We start from the raw sequence: 13,107 nt of genomic DNA on the forward strand, positions 1-13,107 counted from the left end.
GGGTGACTGTAGATAATAATTTACTATAAATTTCAAAAGGGATTTTGGAAGGTTCACCATAAATAAGTGATAAATTACAAGGTGATTCATACACATACACACACACACACACACACACACAAACACATGCATTCACACACAGTGGTGCCTTGCTTCACAAATGCTTTTGTTTACAAATAATTTGTTTCACAAGCAGAAGCATTTGGCAAAATTTTGTTTTTGTTTGCAAACTCTGCAAGGGATGACAAAAATGACCACGTGACCATGGCCATCTTTCCCAAGCAAACACAAAAGTGGTCACCTTTTCCAAAATTGTAGAACAGGGCTGGGGAGATAATTCAGTGGCACAGCACCTGCCCAGCAAGCAGCAGGTCCTAAGTTTGATTCCCAGTACCAAAAACAAACAAACAACAAAAATAAACAAAATCATAAAACAAATTAAGTTTGTGAGCCTAGGTATAACCACAATGATCTGAGGTATCCAACTTGAAAAAATATACAATGTATAAGTTTATTTAATATCACATAGCACCTTCTAAATATGCACATTTCCATGTTTCTGTGTATCATTTCAAATTGATTTAAATTGAAATAGAAATGAAAAATATCTGTGACCACTTTTAATCATCAAACATACTAAATAATGAGGATAAAGAATTCAGTTACTGAATACACTTCACACTTTGTTGACCATGTTCTCATTTATTTAACTATGTGAAATTTCCTGAAAGTAGGAAAATAAGATCTATACTATGTCAGAGAAACAGTAGGCTCAGAGGTGATTGATAGTGAACTTTACATATTCCAACATATGAAAAGGATTTAAATAAGGCCTAACTTATAAATATTTACTCTTAACCGGTTGTGTGTTTTATGTTATTAAGTAGATTTACTAGAGATAATAATAGACTTCTTTCAAATTTTCAGTTTACATAAAGTTCTAATGGATCTCCAGAATCAGAAACTAAAAGAGTTAAATGACTGGCTAACAAAAACAGAACAGAGAACAAAGAAAATGGAGGAAGAGCCTCTTGGACCTGACCTTGAAGACCTAAAACGCCAGATACAACAACATAAGGTTAGTATATTTATCCTGAATGCTTTTTTTTTTTTTTACAATACTATAAGTCCATTGTGTATATCTAAATTAAATGAATACATAAATACACACATCTATAGTTACAGGTAAAAAAATTGAAAGCTTCAAATCAACAATAGCTTACAATCCTTTTTACTTAGTTTTTTTTGTAACCTTTGTGGCTGAATCTCCCATCTAAAATTCTGATGTTACCAACATAATAGCAATAAGATGCTGGGATTGAAGGGGTGATTAGTTCAGGAGGTTTCCTCTAAGTAAAAGAGATTAGGGTTCTTCTAAGAGAGACTTCAGGCCATCGTTCATTATCTTCTATGCTCTTCTCCATGAGAAGAACAGAGCAAGAAAATTTTTATATGCTTGCATCTTGATCTTGGACTTTCCAACATCTAGAACTGTGAGGAAATAGGTTTCTGTGCTTTATAAATTGTCTAATATCAAACCCAGTTGTCTAATATCAAATTGTCTAATACAAATGCAGCAGAAAACAAAGTAAGATGTTTGTCAGATACAGTTGCACTAGGTTTTCTTGATTTAAAAAAATTAAACTTATCCCTAAGAAAAGGAATACAGGGTATATGATTTACTAAAAGTTTGTTTTTTTTTGGGAGAGAGCTTCTGTAGGGATTGCCTACAATTCAAAACATATCTATTGTTATTACTCTCCTATGAACTTGATTTGCAACTCTGTTTTATTTTATTTCTATCTTTGTTCTCTTTAAAATAGAAAAGTACTAGGACTAAGATGTTTCCACATACTTTTGCTTTTTATTCAGCTGCTTAGAATATACCAAGATTGATTTTTAAAAACTGAACATCTATAACATTTCTTTCCTTCAAAATGCATCATTTTTTGTGGTACTGGGAATTGAACTCAAGACCTTGTGCTTGCCAGGCAGGCGCTTGTACCACTGACCTATAGTCCCAGGCTCAAAATGCATCATTTAATTTGAGTATTTATATCTTATTTTCACTTCATTTATAAATTTAAAATTATATTCCCCAGCTGTGAGGAAGTATTTTTTACTTCTGTGACTGAAATTTCTATAAGAATATTCCTGAAACAAACTTTGAGTGTTTTCCATGCTAATAAACTCCTATGATGTTAAAACCAGCTCTAAATACTGTGCTTACCACAGGGTTTTGCCAAGTCCATCAGGATGTACACAGAGAAAAGAATCTTTGCAATCTTCATAACGCTTAGCAAATAAAAATACAAGAAGCCTAGTTAAGTTTGAATTTCAGATAAATAGTATTTTTATACTGTATATCCCAAAGTTTTCATTGTTTATTGGACATTCTCATATTTCTGGGCAACCTTTATTTTATGTGTTAGTTATCAGGATCTATGTTTCTTGAATTTATGGCTTTGAAAGGGAGTGTCTGTTACCTCAACTCATACCTCCCAAATCTGTATTTTGCTCAACTTTATTCTCTTTTTATATCAGTTTGTGAGATCTAGATTTACAAGTCTTCCACACAGATAAAAAATTGTTTCCCAAGATTCAGAGTTTTTATTTTATTATTTTATAAGCTTTACCTTTTTACTTGCAAATGGAGCTAGTCCTTGCTATTAGTGCACCGAAAACAGTCCACTTGCAGTTTAAGATCAAGCATTTAAGGAGAGTTGTAAGTAGGTTAAGCCCAGACAGTACACCATCAGGGGAAAAACCACCAATATTGTAATTACACTTGGACACTGTGACTAAGCTTAGTGGCCTTACACTCATAGATCCTAGTTGAACATTTGATGAAAAGTTAGATCTGTGTGGATTGCTGACTGGATCTTTGAGCACAGAACAGATAGAGGATTTGCCACCACGTGGTCTACCTCGACCTAAACACCTGAAACACTTCTGCCTCTTCCTTCTGGGTGTTTTCTGCTGTCATGCTGATACAGCTCTCTCCATCATCTAAGCTCATCTTTACATTCAGATTCTGCTTCAGAGGAGTTAGACAGCCAAGAATTTGTACCATAACTGAAGGTGTAATTAGGGTTCCGATGACCTCTGCCTCTTCCACTATAAGACCTAGAACCAATTTGTCATAGCTGTTTGCCAATCTGTAGGCATTCTGTTCTTAGCTAATCCTCTTCCTTTAGATAAGTAATACGATATTATAAAAGAACTTGCACATTTCCAATGCTTTCGTTAGTGCCAATAAATATAAGTAGAACCATGCCATGTTCTCTAAGTAGCTTATTTTCATTATCTCCTTCAATTCTCACCTGAACAACAGTGAATAAACTTTGATCTTCCAAAACAAAATTAGATCTGATGCTAGATATCTGCTCCCACCGCTGTCCCTGTGTGGATCGTACTCTCCTGTAGAGGACCTTTTAACCTCCCCTCTTCCCTCTGACCTGTATTGGGAGGTGAATAGGGAGAATTTTTTTTTTTTTATACAACAGCAGTTCATTCTGAGTTGACCTCTGGAAAACTTTAGCCCATTTGGGATGTATAGGAAATACAGTTAGTGCTGCCAGAGGTGCTTCCCCCCCCCCCCCCCCTTTTTTTTTTTTTTTTTTTTTTTTGGTTTTTCTCCGGTACCGGGAACCCCCCCCCCCCCCCCGATACCAGGAATTGAACTTACAACCTTGCGCTGCCAGGCAGACGCTGTGCTGCTGAGCTAAATCCCCAGCCCCCAGAGGTGCTCTTAACCAAGGGTGGGAATTGATAGATTATTCCCACAGAATACTTGTCCCATGGTAGGGCAATTCCAAGGTATGTTCCCACAGTGTATTAAAGGTTACTCAGCAATACCAAGCTGAAAATGTCCAAGGAGTAACTTGCTTCACATTCTCAGAGATTTTCATACTGCATTACGAGGTTGATTCCCAAATAAGCTGTTTGCTCCCGAACCTCTTTCTCACAATGTCCTTCTGGAAGAATCTAATATTGTATAATACACATTTCTAGAGCTCTAGCTGTAGAACCAACCAAATTTGAGGTTTTATAGAAATCACTAAATCTCTCCTGTCTGCCATATCTTCTCTTTGGATAAAAAAGTGTTCAGCCAATTGGTTTCTGGTATTCCTTCCAGTCAGGGTTTTAATGTATCCAATAGTTTTGGAATAAGAAGCACTTCCAAAAAGTACAAGACCATGCCCATGGCATTAAACATCGGAAGGCACAGTGCTGATGCTGGATACCTGGAGTGTAAAGAGAAAAGCAAAAGGAAAGACTTTAAAAGAGAAGCAGGGGAAGATTATTAGGGTATCTGTAAGCGTGGGAAATGAAAGGCAGCTAGGAGCAAAGGTAGGCGTTAGCTTGGCATTCTAAACAGGCTATTCAAGTTAGAAAGACCATCCAGGTTTTTAACATACTGACAATTACCTGAAGTGTTTTGCATTTTTCTCTGGAAGATATAAAGTGAATGGAATGGAAAAAATTTGACTAATATTGTCATAAAATTTGAATAGATTGTCCATTACTTGAAAATATGCCATTTCTGAGTATGCAATTGCTTTGAGAAACATAATTCGAAACAGAAAAAGCGAAAGAATTATATGCACGTTGATTATGTAACACTTTATATGCAGGACTTATTCATGTGAAATGTATAACAAGAGCAGAGGAGTGGGATCGCCTGCTCAAAATGAGACCACATACTACCTTTAACTGTTCAAACTCATTTTGGATGCATTTGCTTTCATAAAAATTAAAACAAGGCAAATACAAGTCAATAGAAAGCATGGCGATTTATAATGTACTTTGTTACTTGAAAGCAATTTTCATGAGAAGAAAATTGATTCACATAATCAAACAATTTAAAAAGAGTAGACAATTATCAGATTTAATCTTTAAATAATGTATACAGCTATCAAAATAGCATCATTGCCCATAAATATGTACAATTATATGTCAATTACAAATAAAATTAAACTGAATTAGTTTAAATGTGAAACATGTTTTATTAGAAGTATGCTTAAAATATTTTTGTCAGGCAGCCCAGGCTTCATATTATGAAAGGAGAAAAATAATTTCTTGAAGTAACTGAGTTCAAATTAAAGCCTCGCTTATAGTCATTGACTCATTTTGCAGCTTTTCTTCCCTAAAAATGATAAACAAAGGAAAATGACAAAATTTCTTCTTCTCACAACAAAACACATCAGTAAGTTCATAGCATCTAAAAAAGTCGTTTCCTGCTGCCCTATCACCCATTTCTAACCTCATTCTGTATTTAGGTTATTTAACTGGGTCAAACCTAAAATTCTTAAATATCTGCATTTTCTTTTCCTTAAAGATGATCACAAATGGCAAAACTAAAAAAAATACAGATTTGGCTGGGAGGAATTGATTTAAATTCTGCTCAGATAAGACGGCCCATTCTCCTGCTCTCAACTGAAGAGTGAGATAAAAATGTGTGCAAATCTTGCAAGTACACTGTGACTATTACAGATATTCTTCTGTTCATTCTGAGACATGATCCTTTGCTATCTTCATTTCACCAGCATTTTATTATGAGAACTGTTAGAAATTCTACCACTCTGAAATGCCACAAAGTCATTTTTACTAAAGCTGCCAATTACCAAGTAAAGCAATTGATCTTGCATTGATGGTTACCATTAAATCAAACCAAGCCATTAACTCTGGGTAACTCAAAAGATCAACTGGCTAAAAAAATGGAAGAAACCATTTAGCATTCATAGCTATTGCTTTAGAGAGAGAATGTAGAGGTTTGTTTCTGATCCGGTGATTCTCTCTGGGGAATGTACACATGGGACCTCTTGCTCTCCTTTGAAGAATAATGTCAGAAATAACTGTGGCTGCTCATTTCTGTCTTAAGAGAAGGGATTTCTCAGTGGAAGCAATGTTAAGGAGTAAAAGCATGTTCTGGAATTGAGCTTTCATTAATGAGAATACAATTCTCCATTTTGGAGGGTATTTTCATCAAAAGGGAACTATCTTGGCACCTTCAGTCTCATGGTACTCAGGCTGGTGTAAAGTTTAAGTCCTGGTTCACTATGTTTCTATTTCTTTTGAAAAATGTAGACCTTTTTCATGGACACATTGTCTCAGTGGCTACATCAGCAAATTCCTTTCCATAAAAATTATTACAATTGATATAACTGTAACACACTGTTCAGATTGCAGTGACTATTCTGGATTAAATACTGATTAATACAAATAAAATAACCTCTTAGAAGCTCAGTCATTCAACTTTTCCATCAAGCTTAGTTAATCTCAAATATTTAGGTTGCCAACACTGTGAAATACCCTCGTCTGGTGACCTTTAAAGTGATCTAGATGTTCACATAACAAGGAAAGTTTAGCTGTAATTTTGCCAAATGATGTGACATTTCACTTCATTCCATTGAAGTCTCTTCCACAGCACTGAACAAACATTCCTAAAGAATATGGGTGCTGTAAAGAGACCAAACATATATGAAATCTATCTAAGAAGTTCATGTACCAGTACATCATGTAAAATGATAGAAAACAAGAGACCATTACACAAGGTGGAATACAGCACATGGGAGTTTCTTTTTTTTTAATAGTGATTTCTTTTAGCAGATAGAATGAGGTGGGAAATGTGAGCTTTGTTATTTGCCTGCTTTGTATATTGCAGTTATACCCGCAGTATGATTAATGATAGAGGGCTAAAATCTGGTCATGGGCAGTTTTGTACATAAGACTCAGATATTTGCAGTTGTTCTATGGGCCAGAGGAGGCTATCTTTGTGGTGAACTAAATTAAAGAGATGAAAATTTAATTTCTTTTTTGATACTGAAGATTGGACTCAAGTCATTCATACTGAGCTACATCCTCAGCCCTTTTTATTTATTTCTATTTTGAGACCGAACCTTATTATGTCACTAAGTTGACTGAGCTGGGCTCAAACTTGGCACCCTCCTACCTTAACCTCCCAGAGTGCTGAGAATATGGCTGTGTACTACCACATGTGGCATGAAAAAAAATAACTTTAGGAAGATAAATACATGCACAATACATGAGAACGAAGCAATAGGCCAGAAAACATTTAAGATATTGCAGAAAGTATACACTATGCAAACTGTATGAAGCCAGTGTCAATGAAAATTGTGAGCAAGGAATAACTGTAGGAAGCATGTTATGGTTTGTGTCTGGGTGTCCCCGCAAAGCCTCATGCACTCATGGGCAGGCTTTTAGAGTTTGATTGATTATGGGTGTGAGAGCTACACCCGCCCTGGGGTGGATAGTTTGCATATGTGAGGGAGAGAAAGTGACTGCTTGAGGCCATTCCTCCCTTGTGTGTGTTGGTTGCTTTGGCTGTGTTCTGCCACCATCAGCTGTAGCCCTCTGCCATGTGCCAGTCTGCCTTGTCACCTGCCAACTATGGACTGAAACCTCCACAAACTGTAAGCGAAATAAACCTTTCCGTCCTTAATTTTGGGCGTAAAGTATTTTGTCCCAGCAATGAGAGAAAAGTAACCAAGACAAAGCATTTCAGAGCTCAACCACTGAGCAGATAGACATAGATATGGAAAATGAGCAAAGGACTTGAAGTAACAGATTCTGAGTCTGAGAATTTGGGAGCCCAGCATTGGATTTAAGAATATTGGCAATACAAATTAAATACAGTGTTTGGGAGGAAGATGTATGCTTCAGATGAACTGTTTAATGAAATTTGGACACTTATGGAGGTAAATATATCTATATACTCAAGAAAACCCAAATAGCAGACTATACCCAATGCCCAGCAGACCACTTGGTAAATAATTGCTCGGTGATTTCCAGAGCAGATGTTGGATTAATTCGCTTTAGTTATACTTAGTCTTTAGCACATTTTTTTCTGGCAAGAACATGAACATTTGACAGTATAAATAGACACTTAAGAGTTGTGTAAAAGGGGCAGGAAAACAACTCAAACGTAAACAAGGAACGTATTTTTAAAGTTGCTAACATGGAGTTATTATCTCTGGGATCCTCTATTTTTGATTTTCCTTCTTTTGTTTCCATTTCTGTTTTGTTCTCTCATTCAAATATATTAATAGTTTTAAACTATTTAATGTGAAAAAATAAACTATTGAATATGAAATTGTGTGGTAATAATCCTGTTATGGCCTACATAATTAAGGTATATGATAAAAGAGAGTATCATGTTCATATATTATTTATAATTGTATATTTTTTATTTGTCTTTTTAGACAGGGTCCTCTATGCAGTTCAGGCTGGCCTTGAGCTCACTTTGTAGCCCAGGATGGCGTCAAACTCACAACAATCCTCCTGCCTCAGCCTCCCCAGTCCTGGGATTACAGGCATACACCACCACAACCAGCTATAGTTATATAATCTTATAACCTTTAAAAATCTGTTTGAGGACCAGGGATGTATCTCATCAGCACAGCATCTGCCGGGCAAGCACAAGGTCCTGAGTTCAATTCCTGGTACCAAAAAGAAAAAAAACCTATTTGAGAGGTCATTTCATTTCCCATTAACATACTATTTACAGGATATAGAAAGAATGAATTATCATATTAGATAATGTCAGTTTTTATTAAAATATTAATAAAAATCCATGCTCAGGTTCTTATTTCCCATGTTATTTTAATAAGCCAAGTGTTTCTAACAGATCACTAGTTAATTAGAAATTACTGCTTATTGATTTAATAACATTGTTCAGAATACCAGATTTGTATGAAAGTTCATCAATACATCTGCTAAATTTATACTTTCCGAAGAATCCTTCATCTTAGATGCATTAAGTTTATTTTTTATATTTAATTGCTTTTATACTCTTTGTTCCTTAGAAGCTTCTAGCCTTTAGGGCGGAATTTAATAAAAGGAAAATAAAAGACCTTATACATTGCTCATTTTTTCATTGTTGAGTGTCTCCACTTTTCTGAACTATACAAGTAACTAATAATGTAAATGAGTTACCTAACTCTATAAAATATTTGAGGTTACATTTTAGGGTAACCTCTTTGCAAGATAGCTATACCAGAGATGATTATATGAATGCTAAGACATTCATTTTTTCTTGAAAAAGATAACAAAATACATGACCATAAATATATTTCTTGTTAAGAATAAAGCCAAATATGACATCATGGCTTTGTTAAATAATAGAAAATAGTTCGCTATTGAATACTATCCATTTGTGTTTGAGATTTCTGTTGTGGAAAATAATGGTTTCTGATTGGCCATCCAGTGCTTCTCGTATTTAGCGAAACTAATGAAAATGTATATTGCATAACATTTTATATTGTTACCGGTTAAATATCTAGGCACTCTCTACTACAAAATATATAACGAATAAGACTTTTTATATAGTGTTCTACAGTTTTAATATGCTGAAAATATGTCTTATTTCAAAGTTTTACTTGGCAAGGTATGTTGGTGCATTTCTAGAATCCCAGTACTTAGAAAGCTGAGGCAGCAGGATCACTGTGAGTTTCAGGCCACCCTGGGATACATAGTGAGTTGAAGGCCCATGTGAACTGCACAGCAAGATCCTGCCTCAAAAAAACAAACAAATAAAAAAGTAAATAAAATAATAACATTGAAATAAATACATAAATAACATAAATATATACATGGTTGCTAAGGAAGCTGGGATTAAATACACAAAGAAGGATTCTTTCCATGAACCTAAATATAAGAACGAAATGGTAAGTAAATGATGCCAGATAGAGATGAAAATAACTTTTTTTCACTACCTAACTCTACTAACATGGTGCTAGCTGCTTGTAATATATATCATATCTCACTTAACTCCAGCACTGAACCTGTCTTGCAGGCATTTTACAGATAAATAAATGCATTCTGAAAGGCTAAAAAATTGTCCGAAGTACCTTCAGCACCAATTTGTAGGGTCTCATTTGTTGTTGTTGTTCTGATTTTTTTTTGAAGCTGTTTTCATTACGCTGTCTAAGCTGGTCTCAAATTCATGATATCAAGTGACATCTGCCTCAGTTTGCCATACAACTAGGCATCATAACACCTAGATAGATTCCAATATAACCTTGACCTGTCTGCCTTTGGCCCAGACTCTTCCTCTCTGTTCTGAAGTTCTAGTGAGGCTTGACTCCAGCTGAGATTCTAGAGATAGAGCATGTGGAAAAGTAGCAAAGAGATTTAGAGGTTTTTGTGGTGCCTGGTCTCTAGGATTGGGAATTTCTGGGTGGAAGAGGTAGAGATCATGTATATATCTGTGTACAAACTTGGAGTGAGCAGTGGTGGAAAACAGCAGCTGGTGATAGATGTGCATTCAATGCTGAGAATCAAACTGCTTAAGGAATGATGTGTTTGCATCCATTCTGTAGCTCTTTCTTTCAATGGGTGAAAAGAAATAGCAAGGAGTTAGAGAAGAAAATGAGGCTATGTGTAGGAACACTGAGTAGGGGAATAATCAGTGGGACTGAGCCTCTCATACCTGTATTTTATTAGGCAATCAATGTATAACACTATGTGTGTGTTCTGCCTAAAACCCTCAGAACCAGCTTTCTCTCTAAAGAGTTCTGTTCTCTTACAGTAATTATTGTTAGGCAAAATGCAATTTATATTTACTTATTAGACTTCCCTGGTGTTCCCGGAACCTAATTTCAGGTGTAACTGCACAAGCACAGGATGTGTGAATGCATGTATACATGGATCGAAGGAGAAAAGGAGAACTGAGGGGTATCACTTAGTGATTAAGGTCTATCCTTTTTACTTCATTACATATCCCTGAACATATTCATTTTTCAGCAATGTTTACCACTTGATCAGTTAATGTAAAGTTACTTTTGTTAATTGCATGTGTGTAATTTGCAAGTATATTTTAAGGCTTTAAAAATAATTATACAATTTTCCAGACCTTAACTGTAACTTCAGCATTTCATTCTCTGCATTCCCAGAACAATATTCTCTTTCACTATGTACTGTGTCTAACAGAGAACGGTGGTCAGAATGAATTAGATTATGATAAGTGAGGTGAATATTGGGTTCTTGCAGTCTTCGTTAACATCTTTGACCTGAATACACCTATGTATGTTTTTGAGTTAACTGATGGTAATGTTTGACTTCATACTCTCTATCAAACAAAATGTTAAGTTGTTCTACCTTACGCAGTCATCATAACACCCTCAGTAGGTAGTCATCCCAACTTTACAAAGCAGAAAGCTGAAACTTCGTGTAGTCAAAAACTTTTTCTAGGTCACCTGACTGACTGATAACATCCAGAAATCAAACCTGGCCTTCAGAGCTTCTATCTTTGGGTATTCTTATACTTTCTCTTTATAAACATGTGCTGTTTCAGTCAATCTACTTCATACTGTATGCTTTTCCATTTATACTGTGAAATATTTGTGGATACATCATCGGGTCTGTTGTTACAACAGTTTTTCTTATTTACTGATCCTTCTTCCTGCTATTGGAAAACTTTAAATGCTTTTAGGATCTTTCTGTTTTCCTCATTGAAGTGTTCTGTTGGAAAACACTCCCTTAGGGGCTGGAGATTTAGCTCAGTGGCACAGCGCCTGCCTGGCAAGCGTGAGGTCGTGATTTCGATTCCCGGTACCGGGAAAAAACAAACAAAAAAACAAACAAACAAACAAAAAATCCAGGAAAACACTCCCTCCTTTGGTAGCTCAGTATTTTTCATAAACATAGACATTCATTTCTAATACAAAGATAGAAACAGTGGATTCTGGCATGAAAACTAATAAAGCTATGTAATCACTTTTAAGTAAGTGAATATCAAAATAAAAACTCTTCTAGGAGAACCTATTGGGGAGCTTATTTAAAATATTTGGCGCATTTACAACAATTTGTATGCCATAAATAGATCCTCATGGGGAGCTAGACAATACTGTGACCGACCAGGCTTAGCAAAGTGCATATTTGACTGAAAATAAAATTGGAAGTCATTTCCAGATCATTTCATTAAGGGCATCAGGGGATACAGAGCTTAGTCCAGTGTGGAGATGATAAAAAAGGAAAATAATGAAGTATAGGAAAAAAAGAGGATGAGGAGGATAAATTTCCTGCCTCTCCATCATTCCATAAGAAATCCTAACACTTTCTGATTTGGATTATGAGCTTTATATAAAAATAAATTCAAGTCCAGATATATTGCATTGGATAGTTGATTATAAATAATTTGGGATTATTTTTTGTTCCTGAGACAGGTTTTGTAAGTAATTACTTTCCTAAATGTTAGACTAATCATTCTTCCTAGAAACTCTTCTGATTTCAAATGAGCCTTTGCAAATTTGTGTTTGATAGAACTTTTGTTCTTATCAATCCTTCCTCTGCGTGTGTTTACTGAGGTAAGCTAAAACACTGTACACTACTTAAACTTAATTAGTGTAATTAAGCATCTTTCTAATTATACACATTTTGAAGTGATTTGGGGGACCGTAGATAGTCTGACAATCCATGCAGAACAAATGTTCCATGTTTCTGGGTGGTGAGTGTATGTGGGTGTTTGGTTCCCAAGACCTGCCAGTTTTGACAGTTTCTAGTTCATTGTTCTTTGCTCTAGAAAGAAGCGTAATATAAACTATTCACAGAGTTCACCACTGCTCTTTCCCAGTCCAGTCAGCTGAATATATAGTATGGGGAAAGGCAACATTGTATATCCTTCCTAGCATACCAAAGACCCACTTTGTTACATTTCCTATTGTCCTATCTGTTACTTACTGTTCTTCATATCTGAACTCAAAACCCCAGATTCCCTAACATTACGTACGTCCATGTTTTTATTTTCTAAATATCATTACACATGTGTATTAAGAAACAGTAAGTAGGGGCTGGGGATTTAGCTCAGCGGCAAAGCACCTGCCTGGCAAGCGCAAGGTCATGAGTTCAGTTCCTGGTACTGGAAAAAAAAAAAAAAAAAAAAAAAAAAAAAAAAAGAAACAGTAAGTAGCATATTTCTAGAGAAAAATCCAAATGACTTTCTCTAGTGATTGTTCAAAGCTGCCTTATAAAAACCAACTTGAACTGGGTGAGAGCTCGAAAAATTCAATATTTCTGATGGTATTGGAGTGAAATAGAAGAAAAGTCTTATTTAAATCATAAAATTAGAATCATGTACTAAGGGAG

General features: G+C 35.4%; 1 protein-coding gene across 1 annotated transcript in view; it reads left to right on the forward strand.

Annotated features, from left to right (window-relative positions):
• Positions 1 to 13,107, forward strand: part of Dmd (dystrophin) — a 2,013,932-nt gene that overhangs the window by 569,076 nt on the left and 1,431,749 nt on the right. The window contains exon 12 of the mRNA XM_013507710.1: positions 928 to 1,078. Coding sequence (XP_013363164.1) covers positions 928 to 1,078 — 151 coding nt within the window. The remainder of the gene's footprint in view (positions 1 to 927; positions 1,079 to 13,107) is intronic.

The sequence above is a fragment of the Chinchilla lanigera genome, unplaced genomic scaffold, assembly GCF_000276665.1.
Source record: "Chinchilla lanigera isolate Chin_1 unplaced genomic scaffold, ChiLan1.0 scaffold00134, whole genome shotgun sequence".
NCBI lineage: Eukaryota > Metazoa > Chordata > Mammalia > Rodentia > Chinchillidae > Chinchilla > Chinchilla lanigera.